Source organism: Leptinotarsa decemlineata, unplaced genomic scaffold (genome assembly GCF_025532065.1).
Source record: "Leptinotarsa decemlineata unplaced genomic scaffold, Ldec_3_MD MMD2_tig00026354_RagTag_RagTag, whole genome shotgun sequence".
NCBI classification, from domain to species: domain Eukaryota; kingdom Metazoa; phylum Arthropoda; class Insecta; order Coleoptera; family Chrysomelidae; genus Leptinotarsa; species Leptinotarsa decemlineata.
The window spans coordinates 20,934,091-20,954,601 of NW_027412702.1; the positions used below are offsets into that span (position 1 = coordinate 20,934,091).

General features: G+C 34.0%; 2 protein-coding genes across 2 annotated transcripts in view; both read right to left on the reverse strand.

The window, feature by feature from the left end:
* The window catches only part of LOC111509803 (neuroligin-4, Y-linked), a 783,062-nt gene that overhangs the window by 164,549 nt on the left and 598,002 nt on the right, over positions 1 to 20,511 (reverse strand). The window lies entirely within an intron of this gene.
* Positions 7,853 to 13,169, reverse strand: LOC141486493 (uncharacterized). The gene is made up of 2 exons (XM_074184599.1): positions 13,033 to 13,169; positions 7,853 to 12,584 (listed from the first exon to the last, which is right to left on the reverse strand). Exon 2 carries the CDS (start codon positions 12,527 to 12,529, stop codon positions 8,003 to 8,005), a length of 4,527 nt encoding a protein of 1,508 aa, XP_074040700.1. The 5' UTR covers positions 12,530 to 12,584; positions 13,033 to 13,169; the 3' UTR covers positions 7,853 to 8,002.

Sequence of the window (20,511 nt, forward strand, 5' to 3'; positions counted from 1 at the left end):
GGTGGGTTGTTTCGCCAACTCGCAACAATTAAACGAGAATGGTCTGAAGGGAGTGAACTCATTTGAATTGTAATTCGTTTTGTTCATGTTGTCTTCCAATTATCATTATAATGTCTGCAAAATTGGTTCGAGATACAGAAACTTTGTTTAGGCCGCACGGTGAGAGAAAGTCTGGTGTGAAATGATGCGTTTGTCAAGCGATTTCTCAAACGAAGTTTCTTTTCATATTCGGTATCGTTTTCAGAAGTAATTGATCTACAACAGACTCATTTTCCAGTCCATTATCTTTGATATTTGAACCAAAGATTCATTGTGTTTCAGGTCAAACGGTTATCTTGCATCATTGACAAATACTCCGGATGACTATAATTATTTTTTTTACTGCTTCCATTTTGTACTGATCATCACGTGTTTGACAGCAGGTAGGTAATGGCTCAATTAGAAAACACGTGTATTCTGAATTAATTGTGACCACTTCCGTAGAAAATAAAAAAAAAGAGATATGTAACATTTACTATGATGAATATCGTCTCATGAATACATTCATTTCAGAAGGAAATGTTAAGACCAGATAGTTGTTGGTTCACAGATGGATCAAAAACACCTTCCGGTTCTGGTGCAGGTGTTTTTAGTCGCAGGCCCAGGACAGAGTTATCTACCTGCCTAGGAATTTACGCTATTGAATTTTGTGCGGAGAGATTGGATGAATTCAACTTCACACACAACTCAATAAAAATATTCTCAGACAGTCAAGCGGCGTTGGTAGCTCTTGGCTCCTGACGAGCACCGTCTAAATTTGTAACAATTTGCCAAAAACGACTCTTCTCGACTTAACAGATTGTCTCTGGTCTGGATTCCTGGCCATACTGGTCTGGAAGGCAATGAAGCTGCTCCCTTGCAAAGGAGGGTGCTGCAAGCAGCTTCATCGGACCAGAACCTGTCTTTGGTATCGCTTTAGGCTTTGCCAAGCAAACATTGAACACCTGGATGGCAAGAAGATTTATGGACTTCTGGCAGAATATTCCAGGATAGGCTCACTCTAAGGCGTTTATTCACCCTTCGAAGCTTGATACCAAATAGTTATTGAACTACAGTAGGGATGAACTGTCTAACAAACCTTCTAATAGGTCACTGTTATTTGAATCATCATATACAGAGACTTGGACCGTCGAAAGACAGTGTGTAACGCCTCTGTTTGGAAAATGATGAAACAACAAAGCATATATATATATATACTTTGTATTTGGTTGAAAGCGGTTAACAATGTTTCGTGGTGTATTTCATCAGTTCGGATTTCTTTTGTCTAATATAATATAAATTGATTTGAAATCCCTGAAAAAATCTATAGAAAATTAAAATAGATTAACCGAAAATTAACAATTTTTTCAAACAAAAAACTGAAATTATAAAGAAATAACATACAAGCAACAACAAAAACATAAAATAATAATATAAGATGTGAATTAAAAATATTATTAACGAAAAACGAAAATAGTCAGATCTCGGAGAAACAAGTTCAGTTATCACCCGAAGACGATTGTAGATACTAACAATCGAAACGTCGTGACGTAACTTGGTTTGGAATCTTCTTCAATTTTTAATTTTCATATTTCGTTAATAATGAAAATGAACAACGAGATTACATGAAAAATAGATAATTGACAGGATTTAAATTGTCAGAACACATTTTGAAATCAGACGGTGAACATCGAGTGAAATGGAATATGACAAGAATGATTACCAATCAGCCTCACTCTAAGAGACGTAAGCTAATATTCTCATATCTGGAGAGAATTGTATTTCGAATACCTCCTTAAAAATGGACCGTACTTGGCTTTCCACCTTGAAGAAAACTTTGGATAGTGGCGAAATGGCAACAGACTGATATCGAAGAGCACCTTGTATTACATCGAATGTTTCAGTTGTCAATTAACAACATTAACATAATTTCATATTTTACGTCTGTCGAAGAAGTTAAGAAAAAAAAATAATCAATAAGGAGTAACTGCCAATATATTGCAATTTTTTTGTCCATTTCTGAAGAAGGAGGCAGATTTTGGCCTCCGAAACATTAAGATAGGTATTGTATTATTTATTAACAATTTTTTTGATAAGAAGAATTGTTAAATACAACAAGTTACTGATGAATAGAAGATTTTTTTTGTGAAAAATACTTTGATTTTTACGCAGTAACTTATCGAGGTAAACCAAAAAGTTTGCCTTTCTACACTTGTATAAAGTTCTTCATTATGTATTTTATATTTTTTCAGATTGTGGAAGGTAACAAATACCCAGAAAAGATCGATAAAAAACTGATTTTCCTCCACAAAAAAATGACTTTCGTTGAATATTGTTAATGATATTTTTAATTTTTTAATTCTCATCTTGTATTATTATTTTATTTTTTTGTTGTTGCTTGTATATTATTTTTTGTAATTTCAGTTTTTTGTTTAATAAAATTGTAATTTTTCGGTTGATCTTTTTTAATTTTTTACAGATTCTCTCGGGGATTTCAAATCAATTTATATTAAATTAGACAATGGAAGTCCGAACTGATGAAATATATATTTTGTGCCTACCCCGCTGAGGACAGAATCAAGTTCTTACAGTTTGGCAGAGCCGTACTCTTACCATCTGAGCTGAGAGACCACTCATCATACAAACTAATCGGTTTCGTTGAGAAGCTGGGTTTATTTGGCCAATTGTGAATAGGTGTGAGCCACAATAAACTCTTTCGGGTTGCGGTGGAGAGTCGAATAGACCCACTCACTTCAGACCTAACCTAACCTAACCTTTATTCATTTCAGTAAATTTTTCTCCCAATTATCGGTAGAATTGAAATAAAAATCATATTTTCAGTTAATTTACTGTTCAACAGTTTGTGGGTAGGTAATGGATTTAGTTATATCTGTTAATCAACAACCACTTGTTTTAATCATGAGCTGTCATTCAGTATTTCCTGAAATTTCAAAATGGGTGATAACGATCAAGGAATTTGTGCTCCCCCACCTGATATTACCGGGTAAGCAAATATGGTGATGAATAATTTGCCAACAAAATCAAGAGAAAAATACGAATATAGTTTCAAAACTGTTTGTAAGTTGGAAAGAGAAGGACAATTCAATTTCGTTTTCCGAAAACGTTCTTCCCGTTTATTTCGAAGATTTAGCAAAACTTTGAAACCATCGTCATTATGAGCAATTTACTTCATGCTGAATATCAAGAAGAATGTAGACATCAGCAAATATTTCAAATTACGTGCCTCTCTCTCTCTCTGAAATGCAAATTTAATGATTACAAACCCAAGATATCGTCGACGCTTACCAATGAACAAATAAATCAATTGATCGAGAAAGCTCCAGACGATAAATATTTGTTTTCGAAGGTGACACAACTCCGCGTTTTCCTTCTATTCATTATTTATAACCTTATTGCAAGAAATGTTTAAATACTAAGGCACAACATAAAGGTTAATACTGAATCATTCAACCTCACCAGCCAACTGCCAATCATATTCCATTTATTTTAAGGTGATTGACAGTGTTTCATTAGTTCATCAGTTCCATTGTCTCATATTATATAAAATGATTCAAAATCCCTGGAAGAACCAATAAAAAAGAATAATTGAAAAAAGACTAGCTGAAAATAACAAATAAATCGAGTAAAAATAGAACAATCATACAAAAAATAAAAAAATAAGAGATTCCAAACCAAGTTACTTCACGACGTTTCGATTGTTGATATCCACAATCTTCCTCAGGTGATGACTGTCATCACCCGAATATACCAGGTGTGGCAAATCATAACGTTATCACAAAATGAGCAGTAATTACTTTTGGGAAACGGTATGTAATCAGATTCTATGATGCCGCTAATACGGGATAATCCAGTTGTATCCCAAAACTACTTATCGAAACGTATTTAGGAAAAGGCCATATCATGAACATCAATTCATATAATTCTAAAAAAAAATCATGAGTTTGTCAACAAACCGCTTCGCTTGTACCAATTGAGTCGAATTAGTCACTGTGAAAATAGTAAATGTAGTGCCATTACCGAAAATCAAGTACCGTGGACACAAAAATTAATCCGGCCGAAACGCTGTCCGATGGTGAACAGGCAATTGTGCGCAAAGTAGGTAGGATGTGACATAATCCAAACACGAGCAATATATAATGCTTAGGGTTGGAAATTGTAAAAGTGAGCAGTTGCTCTTTAATTAATATATTAGCAACTGCAGAGTGAATATCGTAAAGCGACGGAAATGGCTGACATCGGGCATTGCGGGTGGCATACTGATTGTGATAAGATTAATGAACTGTTGCTACAAAAATTAGTCGAAGTTTATATTTAATGTGGTTGTTACATAGTCGTGAATGGCTGAAGGTCTTTACAATACAATAAAATAAACCTATGCGTCTAGGAACTCCCGACAGAAGTATAACTCAAATCAATCTGAGTTGAACTATTTAATATTGAAATTGTGTAATTTGGGAAAGGCCTAGGTTATAACTTGAATTCTATGTATATTGATATGATAATGTGAGGAAAGGTTATTCATTAATAAAATCTATCATTGATTAATTTGTGTATGTACATATATTATAGGTACCATAATTCAATTATTACTTTTGTAAGACTGAAAATTGATACTACTACAACTACTTTCCTTACTAATACCACGCTGGAAATTCAATTATAACTAACAGACATTAATGCAAGATACCTCTCAAGGTTTAGTCTTGCAGACCACGCTGAAATCAATCGAGATCATCTCGAAATTAGTAAGTGGATGACCTCATTACATTTTGTGACCACAAGTTCGACGACTCGAGTATTTCAGTAAATATGCTAGAAAGTTTTGAGTAATTTTCTTGATGAACTTTGATTCACACCAGTTCAAAAACCGTAAATAAAAAGTTCTCATGTACTTTATTCAGATGAAACTTAAACTGCTCTATTTGCTATTTCAATTATATCAGGTGGTGCAGGTATAAGTAATATCACAATTCGAACTCTACATTTCTGACAGCTTCATAACAATATATCAAAATTTCAAACTAACAACTTCGTCTTTCTGCTGTGACTACGGAATTCAAGATGGCAATGAAGAAATTCGTTTCCAGTTTGTATGAAATACATGTGTCAAAACACCTAAAAATGTCTTCATTTTGGTGATCGAATATAGATTTTTGGCTGTTTATCATGCCCAGGTCGAATCCAGGTTGCACTATGGTGCATATCTATGGTAAAAATATATGTATCCAACAAAAAGCTATCCTACGCTGTTTTTTCAATGTTCTTCGACAATATTCATGTAGAAAAATTGTCGTTACACACGAAATTTCAACCCTTGTTTGGATTATATATTTATGAGTTGTCAGTATATGTTTTCACTAACTGGAATGACTTCATTCTCAATAGCAATATTCATGATTAAAAACACTCAGCAGAAGCAAATAATACACGTTAGATCGGCTAAGTATAAGATAACACAAAGTGCACCAAAACGTATAGGACCTAGAATTTACAACTGTTTACCAAATAAATTGAAGTCAATATGCAGCCTTTCGTTGTTTAAAAAAATTTAAATCATTTCTGTTAGAAAGATGTTTTCATACCCTTAATGTGTTTTTAAATACAAAAATGTTATTTGCGATTTGTATTTTCCTTGTTCATTCTTGTATATGTATATTTTTTGTTTTGTCATTTTATATATATAATGACTATATCCTATAATTTTTTCTTGTCAGTCTAAGGAAATAAATGATTCGAAACAACTAATTCTGTTTTCTACCCAGTTTGTACTCCTTATTTTACAATGGTGTGAAGATGTATATCCATCTACCGAGTTACTCTAAAGAGACAAACGTTAACACCAATCAATAAAGAAAATTAATCAATGGAATTTTGAGTAGTAAACCCTATTACAATTTGATTAAGTTCCATACCGATCATTTTTAACCTAGCATGTCTTATGTGTGTATTTGTTCCAACCATTATTTATTGTTTTCTTTCGCTGTTTTTTATACTTGAGTTTAGTGTACACTATATTTCATTTATATTTTTATATTCATAGAAAATTCATGTAGTTTATTTTATATTCACTCACTAGCTTTGTCAACAAGATTTTTTGTTCGGACAATAATGTCTTATTATTATTTCATATCCTCTCAATGTGTGGCTCGATAATTTCAAGAATCGATTCGTGGACAAAACAGTGTGCATAAATGGTTCGAAGTCGAATGAAGTGCACTGTGTACAAGCAAATAATATCATATCAAAGGTCACTTCACTTTTTGCACTAGTGCCGGAAATTGAATATCTGGCATAGTGCAATGTCAAAAACGTTACAGGGTTCGATACAGAATTTGAATAACTTTCAAATACCATGTCACATAAGCATGTTTGTTGTTGACATGTAGGTTGTTATGGAAAGGGGTGGCTGATGAGCAGTTGATGTGTGGAAGAAATGTGTATCCCTGAAAACAATACTAGACGTGTTTCACGATTTTCACAGTCTCAATATCAGATGATTTGTTGAATGCGGCCCATTCTAACTGTAATCCATTGTGTGTTCAATTATTTTTTCAATAGTTCCATTACAATATATCCCACTGGAACAGGAAGTGATATGGCTATGGAGTTAATCCTGTGAAATTGAACCGATCGTTTGAACTCCACTATTGGTTGTTATTTCCCACTGCGAATTTTGTCATAAAATACTTGTGCTCATACTGTCATAAAATTATGTCAATTTGTTCAACAGATCGATCATATGTCTGATGATTCCTGCGAATAATTTTCAGCTTTGCAGTGAAATTTATCAATTTTTCATGAAAAACATCGTGTAATTGACCGGTATTTCAAATATTTTGTGAAAACTCTTTCAATAAAAAAGAAGTGGAATATAGTGTATATAGTATATATACACAGAATGTAGAAGGATTTTCCGAATAAATGGTTTCAGAATAATTCTATTCCTTTCGTTTACTAATGGAAAATGTTTTGTGTGCAAATTGAATATTTTTTAGACAGTCATTGGACATGAAACCTTTCCCACATTCCGATGAAAATAAATGATTCGAAGTTATTCATTAGTTATTCAAATTTTACGAATAAAAAAGAGATTCTAGAGTAGTTTTAGATTATTCAGTTTCCTTTTTTATCTGTTTCAGATATGATTCAATGAAATATTTCATTCGTAATATCACCTTCAAGTTGAAGAATACATTCCATCAGTTAACATGTTCTTCTTTTGTCATAAAATATGTATATTTTCAAATGAAAATATGTTGTAAATGAAAACAATTCTGTTATATAAAAAACATTGAATGAACTTGAAACCTGCTGAGCGCGTTGAAACATGATATTCTAATTGAAAACCATTTGAACTGATTGATGTCATACACATACACTTGAAGTAAACAAACATATTTCAAAGACAACGAAATCTTCGAAAACGAATTCAATCCGCTTACGTCATTTGAGAATTGAGCAAAGTAGTATATTTCTCAAAGTACTTTTGAATGATGACTTCCTACCTCAGAATGCTATCAGTTGTAAAAACTCATTTATACAGTTCATTGTATGATTTTCACTCTGTAAAGTTTTACAAAAACCGCGACAGGTGTTTCTCTATACAATAGCTATATCAAGCCCTGAAAAAGCTATTGTATAGCGAAACACGTGTTGCTATTTTTGTAAAACACTTTACAATGGAAATCAGACAATAAACTGAATTAATGAGTTTCTGTTTATATTTACCTAGAAATGTGCACTATTAGTATATCCGCTCGAAGACCGGCACAATGTTTATCGTTTCTGAATATACTGCTATAAATAAAACGCAAACTTTTTCCTTTTTCTTCAAAAGCGGTTTTTAATTCTTCTTGTTTACAAAAACTGTCATTCAACTATTTTTCAAAATGTCAAAACAAATACAAAGTGATTCTTATTCAAATAAAACTCAACATTCTCCCCCCTGTATTCAAACAATGAACTAGTTCTGAATACTTCCTTCTAATAACTGAATTGGACACAGCTTGGCAACAGGGCGGCGATAAATATTGTCTTGAATCTTAATATCTACGACTCTTACTCTTCCATCTTTACCGGGATGTACGTCAACAATTTTTCCTAATGGCCAATTGTTTCTTGGTAGCTTATTATCCATGAGTATGACAATATCACCCTTTGCTACATTTTTCTTTTCTTGAAACCATTTGCATCTCTTTGTGAGTGTGGGTATGTATTCCCTTATCCAACGATTCCAGAAATGTTCGGCAAGTTGTTGTGAAAACTGCCAACGTTTTTTCAAATCGTAGTTTATTTCATTTGCATCAAAAGTTATAGGTGGCTTTGCTATGCTAGATGTACCTATGAGGAAATGATTTGGTGTAAGACTTTCGAAATCCTCTCCATCGGAAGATACATATGTCAGAGGTCTACTGTTTACTATATGTTCCACTTCTGCTAGCAAAGTTAAAAGAACTTCTTGCTTAGGTGCTTTTTCGTTCAGAATCTTTTTCAGTCCATCTTTCACCGATCGTACCATGCGCTCCCATATTCCACCCATATGTGGGCTTGCTGGTGGAATAAACTTCCAATCAATTTCCTGAGATACCATCTTCCTCTTGATCAAATCTTCGTCTAAATTTCTGATTATCTCCTTCAATTCTCGGTTTGCTGAAGTAAGATTTGAACCATTGTCGCTCCAAATTGATAAAGGCTGTCCCCTCCTAGAAATGAATCTCCTTATTGCTAAAATCGCTGAATCTGTGGTGAGAGATTCTGCGATCTCTATATGGATAGCTCTAATTGAAAGACATGTGAAGATTACCCCGTATCTTTTTTCTTTTCTTTGTCCAATAGAAACTTCCATGGGTCCAAAATAATCCATTCCAGTATAGGTGAATGCTCTAGGTGGTTTCTGCAGTCGTTGCTCTGGAAGTTGTCCCATTGCAGGAACCTGAGGTTTTGTTCTTCTTATGCTACAGAAATTGCAAAACCTTATTGTTTTAGTTACCAGTTTTCTGGCCTGCAGTATCCAAAATCTTTGCCTTATTTCATTTAGAGTTTGTTGTAGACCTGCATGATTATTTTTTGAATGATAAAATTGAACAAGTAATCTTGTGAATGTGTGTTTATTGTCTAGTATGATTGGCCTCTTTGCTTGAGGAGAGAGCTCTGTAGAGTTATCTGTTCTTCCTCCCAAACAAATAATATCATCTTCCATATATGGTGACAATTGATAAAGTTTGCTTGATTTTTGTATAGGTCTATTTTTCATCAGAAGATGGTATTCTTGTGAAAAACAATCCTCTTGCACTTTCCTATTCCAAATTCTTTCTGCTCTCTTCAATTCTTCAATTGTCAATTCTTGTTTTTGGAGATTTTTGCCAAGTTGTTTGATATTATGTTGAAATCTGAAAACATAGGCTGTGCTTCTTATCAATTTCATGTAGTCAGAAAATCTTGTGATGTCTGGTAAATATTCAATTCTATGTGAAACTGTCAATAATATGAATTCATGTTTAAGTTCAAAGGTTTCTGGATTTTCTTGAATTTCTTCGTCCTTGTCTATTCTTTTTTGTTCCATTGGCCAAAATTCTTGTTTATTGTATAAAAATTCCGGACCTTGAAACCACTGACTATTTTCTTGTAGATTTATGTCTTTTGTATCTCGAGTAGCTTCATCTGCTATATTCATATTGGAAGGAATCCAATGCCAGTCAGGAATTTTCGTGTTTTCCTGAATCTCGCCCACTCGATGCGTAATAAAAGTTTTGAACATTCTTGGTTCTGATCTCAACCAACACAAAACCGTTTTCGAGTCTGTCCAAAAGTGTGTTTGATTCACTTCGAATGAATGTTCTTTCCTTATTGTCATTGCCAATCTGGAACCCATTACAGCGGCTTGAAGTTCCAAACGTGGAATTGTTATTGGCTTTAGAGGTGCTACTTGCGTCCTTGCCATCACCAAAGAGACATGAATGTTTTCGTTCTTCTCAAATCTGAAATAACCTACTGCCGAAAACGCTTGCTCACTCGCGTCACAGAAGATGTGAAGCTGTAAATCAAAATCATAAATGAAGTTCAATGCATAACACCTAGGTATCTTGAGATCTTCAATTTTTGAAAATACATCAATCCATTTCTCCCATTCAATATTCTGATTATGAGTTATCTCATCATCCCAACCTATGCCACTTCTCCATATATCCTGTAAAAGAATTTTTGCTCTAATGACATAGTGTGCGAGGAGTCCTAGAGGATCATAAAGAGACATCACTATTTTGAGGATCTGCCTCTTTGTTGGATTTTTTCCTTTCGAAATTATTTCTTTCATTTTTGAAGAATTCAAAGAAAACGCCAAATGATCGGATGATGGAATCCATTTCAAACCGAGAATTCTCTGCGACAAATTGTTTCTTTCTTGCAGAAGTTTTTCATCACCCCTAAGTTCTTCTGGAATATGTCTATAAACTTCTTTCGAATTGCATACCCATCCTCTCAGTTCAAATCCTCCTTGTCTGTGGATGAAAATTACTTCCTTTATGAGGCGAATAGCTTCTTCCTCTGTGTACACACTGTCCAGATAATCATCCATATAATGCCTATTTATTATTCCATTTACAGCTTGAGGATACTTATTCTGGAACTCTAATGCATTTCGATTTTTAATATATTGTGCCGAAAAAGGCGAGCCCACAGAACCAAAAATTAGCACCTTCATTTCATAGGTGCTAGGTTCTTCATTGGAATTATTTCTCCAGAGAAATCGTTGTCCAGCACGATCTTCTTTTCTGATAACTATTCTGTGGAACATATCTCGAATATCTGCTGAGAAAGCTACATCTTTCTCTCTGTATTTGAAAATAACTCCAACAAGAGAATTCAATAAATCAGGTCCTCTCAATAAAAAATCATTCAAACATTTTCCTTCCACCTTGGCAGCCGCATCAAAGACGAACCTCAATTTGCCGGGTTTATTTTCATTTACGACTCCAAAATGTGGCAAATACCATACCTTACTTGATTCTTCATTTCCTTCTATTACTTTCTCTGCATAGTCTTTCTCTAAATATTCTTCTATTTTCTGTTTGTAGGTCATAGCGAATTCCAAATCTCTAGTCATTCTTCTTTCAAGATACTGAAGTCTTTGAAGAGCTTTATACTTACTTTCTGGTAAAGTTGAACTATCATCTCTCCATAACAAACCAGTTTCCCAACGGTCTCCATCCCCTATTCTTCTTGAAACTGATTCTATTATTTGAACAGCTTTTTTGTCTTCCGAATTCATTGATCTATCTTCAGAAATTTTGACGCCAAATGACTCCGTGGAAAAATAATTCTTGATTTCTTCATGTAATTTTTCATCACAGTTCATCTGATTATGGAAAATATGAAGAACAGTATTGCTATCTTGTCTACCTCTGAATTCTCTCAAATTTCCATGTGCTATCCATCCCAATTTAGTTTTTGATAACGCTGGCGAGTTCTTAGGACCTTCAATTACTTCTCGACTAGTGATTAGATCCCAGTTATCTTGTCCTATCAACAATTGCGGTTTTGCTTGAGCCATACTAGCAAAATCTATATATTCCAGATGGCTCCATTTTTCTTTTAGTCTTTTTCCATCAACCGTTTGCCTAGGAAGATCCATGTCTTTCACTGTATATGCATTTTCCATCTGATAAAATGTGGTCCTATTTTTGTCAGCTATTTCAAAACTTACTTTTTTTGAAAATAATCTCTTGCAAGTGTCTTCGTGGGTCCACTTCAAACCTAACTCTGTTTCTTCGCCAACGAGGTTCATCTTGTCTGCTAAATCTTGATCAAGAAGAGTTACCGTTGAAGCTTCGTCAAATAATGCATAAATTTCAAGTTCATTCTGAGAAGATCTTATTATAACCGGAGCGATTTTCAATAAAATTTCTGTACTGAATGATTTTGTGGTGTGAGCAACTATTTCTAGACTAACAGTATCATTTTTCTCCTTATTTTTATCAAATGCGTCATTATGAAGACTTTTATGATGTATTTTTTCACAGTTGTTTACCCCACATTTCTTTTTGTTACGACAAAATTTTATTTTGTGAGATGTTCCCAAACAAGAAAAACATATACCATTACTTTTTACGAAATCCCATTTTTTGTCTATCGAGAGATCCAAAAAAGTTTTGCATTCATCTATTATATGTTTCTCTTCACACATGATACATTTGCGAACTGAAGTACTCTTCTCTTGAGAAGTAACAAGAGTTGTTTTGAATCTCTCTTTATGAGACGGATTTTGAGAGAACTTACCAGATACCTGATTTGTAGAAGGCTTACCCACATTCATAGATTGAGCGTAGCTTGCTGCTTCCGACTTTCTCCACAGCCACTTTTTAAATTCTTGTAAAGTGCTCTTACCATTCTTCTCAAGTACTTTTTCACCCCATGAAAGCTGCATGTTGTAGGGTAACTTTTGTAAAATTTCCTCCAGAATTTGAGGGCAATCCAAATAGTTTTGCATGTTCATGGTTTCTAGGGTAACCACCAGATTTGATACATCTTCCGCAAAATGTGTTAGAGACCTGAAATCATTATGTTTCATTATAGGAAAATTCTTGGCTTTATTGACCAGACTTTTCACAATCAAATCTGCTCGACCGTATCTACTAATCAAAATGTCGATAATCGGTTTGATTGATGAAATAGATAACAACAATCCCTCCACTGATCGTCTAGCATCCCCTTTCAAAGCTTTCCTCAACCTACACATATTTTCTTCATCTGTTAAACCCAATAATTCAGTCGTTGAAAGAAATTGTTGATAAAAACTTGGCCATTCAATAGTTTCTCCAGAAAAAATTGGTAAATCTTTGTCAATTGATTGTCTCGCCAACAACTGCCTAATTTCTGCACCTGAAGCTTCTTCATTTTTTCTATAATGTGTATGTCTTGCCCCTGTATTATTTTCGAACGAAGCCCTTGTACTATTATGAGTATTGTCAATTTGACTTTTGTGGAACGACCTCTTACCTGTCATATTCTTGACGTCCGTATTTTGCAACCAATTACGCACTTTCACTTCAGAATCAACAGAAGAAATATCATCTTTTGAATGATGTGAATTTCTGAACGAAATGTTGTCACCTTCCGAACGGTATGTATTACTTACTCCCAAATCAAATTTCTCACTTAGTCTAGCTTTTTCTAATGCCAACCTATTTTCAATCATTTGCTTTTCCATTTCGAACTGCTTAGACAACAATATAGCCATTTTTTCGTCAGCTTTTACCTGGACTTCCATGAGTTTTCTCATATAAATACTTGCATTGGATCTCACAGATAAAGATACTGAAACCGATTTAGACTGTGCACCATCATTTCTACTGCTTCTACTGGACGAGACTACAGATAACTTGTCTTCTGTGGCATCGCGTTCAGCATTGTCAACTTTTCTAACTTCGCTAATGGTGGTGACATCCTTTTTATGACTCTCGCTTTTTGCTTTGGCAGTCTTGCTACGTGTTTCCATTTTGCCGTTCTCTAGGCTGAAGGACCAGCACAATGTTTATATTTACCTAGAAATGTGCACTATTAGTATATCCGCTCGAAGACCGGCACAATGTTTATATTTACCTAGAAATGTGCACTATTAGTATATCCGCTCGAAGACCGGCACAATGTTTATCGTTTCTGAATATACTGCTATAAATAAAACGCAAACTTTTTCCTTTTTCTTCAAAAGCGGTTTTTAATTCTTCTTGTTTACAAAAACTGTCATTCAACTATTTTTCAAAATGTCAAAACAAATACAAAGTGATTCTTATTCAAATAAAACTCAACAGTTTCAATATGGATTTTCATCAAGTATGGACCAGTTCTATTCAACTATCACTTGTATTTATCAGACCGAATATATATAGATAGAAGTTTATTGATCAGACACCAATTAAACTTCGATGCCATAGTTACGTTTTGCTGATTGCTGAAATGAAATATAAAAATCCTAACGAGTATCTAGTGGATTTCAAAGACTCCAGGAAATCGGTTGGAAGAAAAGATGATACATTCTTACGAAACTGCAGCTGCATGAACAGATTATGTGAAACATGTTCTTTCTTACGAATCAGCTGCAGTTTTCTACCAGTTCAATTTGTAACTAATGTTACTGAAGTTTCGTCCTACATGGACATTCTCAAACTTGAACGATAAACTAACTCCAACCAACCAACTCTCCGGTTTTCAAATTGGCACATGCGCATTATGAACTGTAAATTCAGGTACTCAATAAAGTACCTGAATAGTATATATTAGCGAATGTAATGAATCATTGTTAGTTTATTGTTCAATTTTGAGAATGTCCATATAGGACGAAACTGCAGTAACGTTAGTTACAAATAAAAGTGGTAAAAAACAGAAATTTTCATTTCTCTTTTCATCAAGTACTACATCAGTAACAGTGAAGTCAAATGATTGCTTTTGCAAGTTGACACTACACAAATACGATCAGGCATTTCAACTAAAAATTACAAGGTTATTTAATGGTTAGACAATTTTTTTATTTAATTTTCATATTTTGTTTGGTACAATATCTACTATAATAAAAATACATCGTAAACCCATAGGAAACATAAAACATACTTAAGAAATGAATGCTTGTATCGTAATGTTCCATTCTTCCATTTGGGTATCTTAATTTACTTTTTTATACACTGCGAGTTTCGAACAATAATAATGATAATATTGATAATATTGAGTAGATGAATTTGAAATTTATCATAAGAATTATTTTATATTAGTTACGTTGGTTAGGATAATGGGAAAGTGAAAATAAGAAAGAATAAGTAATAAGTTATAGAGTAATAGAGGAGTGTGTATCAGTTGAAAATTAAATTTAGAGTATTGTTTTCGAGAATGAAACTTTTAATGTTTTGTTTGTAGTTCGCCATTTTTGTTATTTGCTTTACTTTTAGGAGTAACATATTGTATAGTTTAGGTCCGAAATAAAATATAAATCTTTGTGTATGACTTTTTCTGAATTTGGGTATTCTGATAGATAGATCCTCAACAGATCTTGTATATTTTTCAGCAAGATTTTTTTCGTAGTTCTGTTTGTTTTTGAATATCCACTGAAGGCATTGATAGGAATTATTGCGATTATTTACAAAAATGTGAATATTTCCTATTTTTACCTTAATTTGATTTAAAAATGTTCAAAAAACAAAAAAAAGTTTCACAATGGCAAAAAACAAACCTCAAAATGGAAGAAAATAACAGAGTCTCATATGGCGTCTCCTCGTTACACCAGTTTAAAAAATGTACAAAAGCACAAAAAATACGAATTTCACAATAACAAACTCAATGTTTCAGAAACCTAAGTTGAATGAAAATGTAATCAAAATAAACAAAAACAATCTAATAATGTCCGAAAATAATCCCTAAAAAATGTTAAAATAGCACACAGTCTTATGGCAGCTACTAAAAGTGTCACCAGTGTTACGTCACATCTGCTCGGCGCTTGTTTAACGTGGCGATATATGTAAGTAAGCAATCCTGTATGTCCATAATCGTTGACCTCCAACAGCAACGGCACTTCCTGCGTCGGGCGCTAAGAGCTCCGCCTTGAATAAAGGCAAGGAACCGACTGCCCCTGCAGGAAATCGCCCTTACTTCAGCACTTTCACGGAGAGAACTCCAAGAAGGTTGAAGAAGCCGCGCAACAACAGTAATGTCGCTGCACCTTTCAAAACCTTCACGAAGGCTGCCGTGAGATACCTCAAGGTTGCCAAAGAGAATGTGTTTGGCGAGTCTTGGCCTTCACCTGACGATATAAAGGAGATGTCTCCTACTGATCTGTCCACCTTCCTGGAAAGGACAGAACGGACAGGAGGACAACTCCTCGGGAGAATGTACAATGGATCACATGTGGCCTGAGTGCAGATACTACAGATTATCACAATCATAACTCAAACGCCATTTTTGTGCAACTGGTGGTATAATAATTTTCAAAATATATATTTTTCACACTAGACACACATACCGAATAAATCTCATAAGTAGTTCCCTAATAATCAGTTCTCTTTGGGTCTCCATAAGATATATTTGTATTCATCTATATCTCACAAATCATAGTAATAGCTTTGTGATGCATCACGAACTTATTGTTTGAGTATCAACTTGTTGCACCCAACTTTTTCGTTCGTTATAAACTGTTTTTATCACACAGACGCTGCTGTAATTTCTAGGGGAATAAAACATTAACGCCATCGCTTAACACGGGAAACATTTTCAGGCTCCAGAGAATACTTTTATAAATATCGCCTAATGAGATATGTACACATTAGAGAAAAGTTACTAAAGTGAAAAGTTTCTCGTCTCGGCTTTTTGGCCATGGACTTAGGAATCCATTAAAATACAGCCTCCTCGCTGCCAAATTTATTGTTGTTTCGGTTGGGAGTAATTTATAAAAAGAAATTCTGGGTGAAAAATCGGAAAATATTCGCAGAAAAAAATCATTTTTGGACTACTTTCAATGATGTGATGTTGTCACTACGTTGTGGATAGTCGATTATTTGCATTACTAACTGTTAAAATCAAGATTTATGGACTGAAACCTGTCAGAAAAAACTACTTTCCTGGCTAATACCGTTGGATTATATCCGATGGGAATTATCCAGGAGAGTAGTTGTTTTTTTGATAGGTGTCAGTCCATAAACCTACTGTGTAGGTAAGAAAAATCTGGCCTGAACGAATTGTTCCTTTAGATAATTTGACTCAAGGCCAGTTTTCAAGCATGCTCAATGCCCACTCACTATAGGAGAACGTTTTTTATATCAGTTCGCTTATCGCAATGTTACGTTTTTCCCCGTGAGTTCACCAATAATTGACTACACTGAATAATCAAACTTAACTTCATTTCACTTTAAATACACAAATATTTCAACAAAAACTTCAACTATTATTTGAATGTCTATTGGCTTAATAGTTCACTTCGCAGACCGCACTGTAACGTCCACTTGACTATGTCGACACCCTCGTGGCTAGCCTTTAAATATCGTAATCGAATGTCGTAGAAATATCGACAAAGTTCTGTCGAAGTCGGTAGCATTATTCTCGCTGCTTCTCGAGTGGCGGGGAATCATCCTACACTCGCGCGCTCTTAGCCACGTCACGCCTGGTTTATGGCTACCAGCCGCGGCCAGTGTTATTTTCTTTCGGACATGATCAACAACACTAATATTTTCAGGGATATATTTGTCCAGAAGTTTGTCTACAGTCCGAAAATTGTAATGATGATAATAATAACCTTTTTCATTAACCAGTTTCATCAATATTAGTGTATATGTTGGGTAAAGTAGGGTAGAAAAAAATGTATAATTGAAAAGTAAAATGTCAGATTTTTCATATGAGCCTGCAAACATTCACCATTTCTGATCGGTTGTATTTCGTTTTGTTAAATTTTGTAGATGGTAAATGGATTTTACTGAAGAGTTTACTCAAAGAGTGTCATTCTGTGTTGATGAATTCTCAGGAGGTTATCATCACCTGTAATATATTCATACTCTGAAGAGTTTCCTGTGAATATATCAAGAATTCCTTCGGCAAACATTCGGGAATGAAAGTGAAGGCGATGTAAGAAAATTTTCCCTGTGTGGAAAAAAAAATCTGCAGAAATGATGGAATCCAAAATCCGAATCTGCCAAAAATTCTTAATTGTATTCCAATACAGTTTTTTTTTTTTAATATTTTACCGTTCAATGTATTAGGAAGCACAAGTTGAAAGATGAGACATCGTTAATTCTTACCTTCCACGAGTTTGTATTTCTGAGGGGTTTCGTTTGTGAAGGGGAATACGTTGATCACCGGCAACAACCTTGTTTCAACATATTTTGCAACCAAGATATGAAGTACTAGTGCTTGAAATAAAATGAAATGGAAAAAAATCATCTCTACATTGTATAACACTCAGAACTTTCCACAACACTACAATAAGTATTGAATTCAGCATTACCAGTTTATCCAAATCTATTCGATTAAAAAAAAATGCATTATTTCACCAAATTTCTACTTTTGAATGATTTCATTATTTTTGGAAGTTGACAAATAAATACACTGTATGGTTTGGATAGCTCCAATAATTGGAGCCATGTCTACTAATGAGATCGGAGTTATTATTACTTAGACATGGTGAAGGAAGAGTTAATTTTGGAGATTTTTCTGGACTTCATTACAAGCTGAGGCGCCACGAAAAAAATTAGAATTGAACTAGAATGATTTAACAAACATTTATTATATTTCAGAGGAAATAAGAAGAAATCTGGAACCTGTTATTTTTAGAAATCGAGTAATTACTCCTGAAATAGTAGTGAACCTTAAAAAATCAAACCAGCAAGCACGTGCATTTTTTCATTATGTGAAACGTGGCTCAAAAATAATGACTACAATTTTGTGTATGAATATTATTAGTTTAATTATTTAATTATACAAAAGTAACAATTAGCCATGGTAGATATAATTCATGTACATACACAAAATAATCAGTGAAAGATTTCATTGATGAATGATTCTTTCATTCATTATCATAATAATATGCATACGATTTAAATAATAACCTTTTTTCAAGTCAAATTATTTCAATATTAGATAGTTCAAGAAGTTTCCACTTCTTCAGGGCGTCCGGAAACGCACACGTTTTTTTATGTTGTAATCAATACTCAATATATAATATATTATGAAAAGGGAATCATTGGCTCTTCATGCCAAAATGTAGGAAGAAAACTCGACAGTATCTATCACTGTGGATAATCCCAATTGATATATGGATAATAACAAAACTGAAAGGTTTTCGATGTTCTTGGGGAATAAAAATAATCCTAATATAAACGGTATCCTCTCTATCCATAACCATCTATTCAAACCAATGCGAGATTCAAATGATTCCTTTTGACAGTTCTCCGCATTAACAGCCATCCGCTTTCCTTAATGATACTCCTACTATATGAAATACTTTTCCGAGGAGTAAAATATCTTTGACGCTAACAAATGAAAGGTTCTCAATATAATGGTTGATATAATGGTTACAGTTTAGCTCCAATCATTCTAGTGTCAGAAACAGTTTGGGATCACGATCCTCTTTCCGCATGTCTATGACATTCATCACTTACTTTTGATGTTGATGAAACTCATTTCAAAAACAATCAGGACGATGGGGACTAATTATTTTGGGAGAGGTGAGCTTTGAACCGAGAGGCTCTACGCAGCTGTTTCCTGACAAAAATCCGAAGTGTATTCACAGAGACATGGTTGCAGCAGATACCAGGTGAAATATAAATTTGAAACTATTTTCAACAGATGATGTGAGTAAATTATGTTATTAATTTTTTTATCTGAAGCATCTATAGCTGCAAGTAAAATCGATTGCTGGCGTGGCGATGGGTCCCCATGCGCAAACGGCTGTGCGGTTCTGTTCCCAGTGGTTCGACATTACGCTATCTCTCTCGCCACACTGAGTGGAAGTGAAAGTGAGCAGTCTCCTGCAAAGAAAGCAGAATCACGCTACGTCACACAACGTTAGTAAGTAGATTATATTTTTTTTATGAAGGAGTGACAACTTGACAGGTGGAATCGAAACCTCTGACAATACTCTTTCTACTTCTGAATGAAAATACTGCATCGACCGAAAGTTTTCTTGAGGGGTATTCACAAGTTTTTTGGGCTTTCACAATCTGAAAAAATTAAAATTTGTGAAAAGTACTGTCTCTTCAGACGAAAAAAGTTAGCCGTTGAAAATTCATTGTTAGTTATCCTAATTTATCTTTTAAATTTTTCACTACTTCTCATGGTACCTATTATTCACCTGTGGAGTTTTTTAAAGGGTAATCAGAAATTCTTTTGGCCACAATCTGAAACAATTGAAAATTTTGAAAAGGACTGTCTCTACAAACAAATGAAGGTAATTTTTGAATATTCCTTATTAGTTATCCTGATTTATTTTTACAATTTTTCACTACTTCTCATGGTATCTAATATTCACCTAGTTTTCACCTGTGGAAAGAAAGAAACAACTAGCTGTCTGTTGAATTAAATACAAACATGTATTTTTCTTAATCGGTCTCAACAAATTCAAGATATCCCCACTAATTATGTGACCGTTCTCCAAAATATGTTGATTAGCACTAGAATTTTCTGGTCTATGGAACTGAATATGTGAAACATATTCTTTGAAGTGAGTTATTATAGTTCGCCCAGTTTGACCGATAAACTTCGATTACCTCCTTTTGATTATCCCCATTTTTGTAGATAATCGTTCATTTGAATGTATATAATAGCTCTTAGTGATACTTAGATATTCACATAATTTCCTGATGATGCTATTTATGAAACAAATAATATAATGATTGATTCATTCATCATTTTTGAATTCTACTTTTCAAATAACGATTAATAAATCGACCGAAAAACTTGTCCTGTTCAATTTTTTTTACTGAAGAAGACTTTTTGTAGCGGCATGGT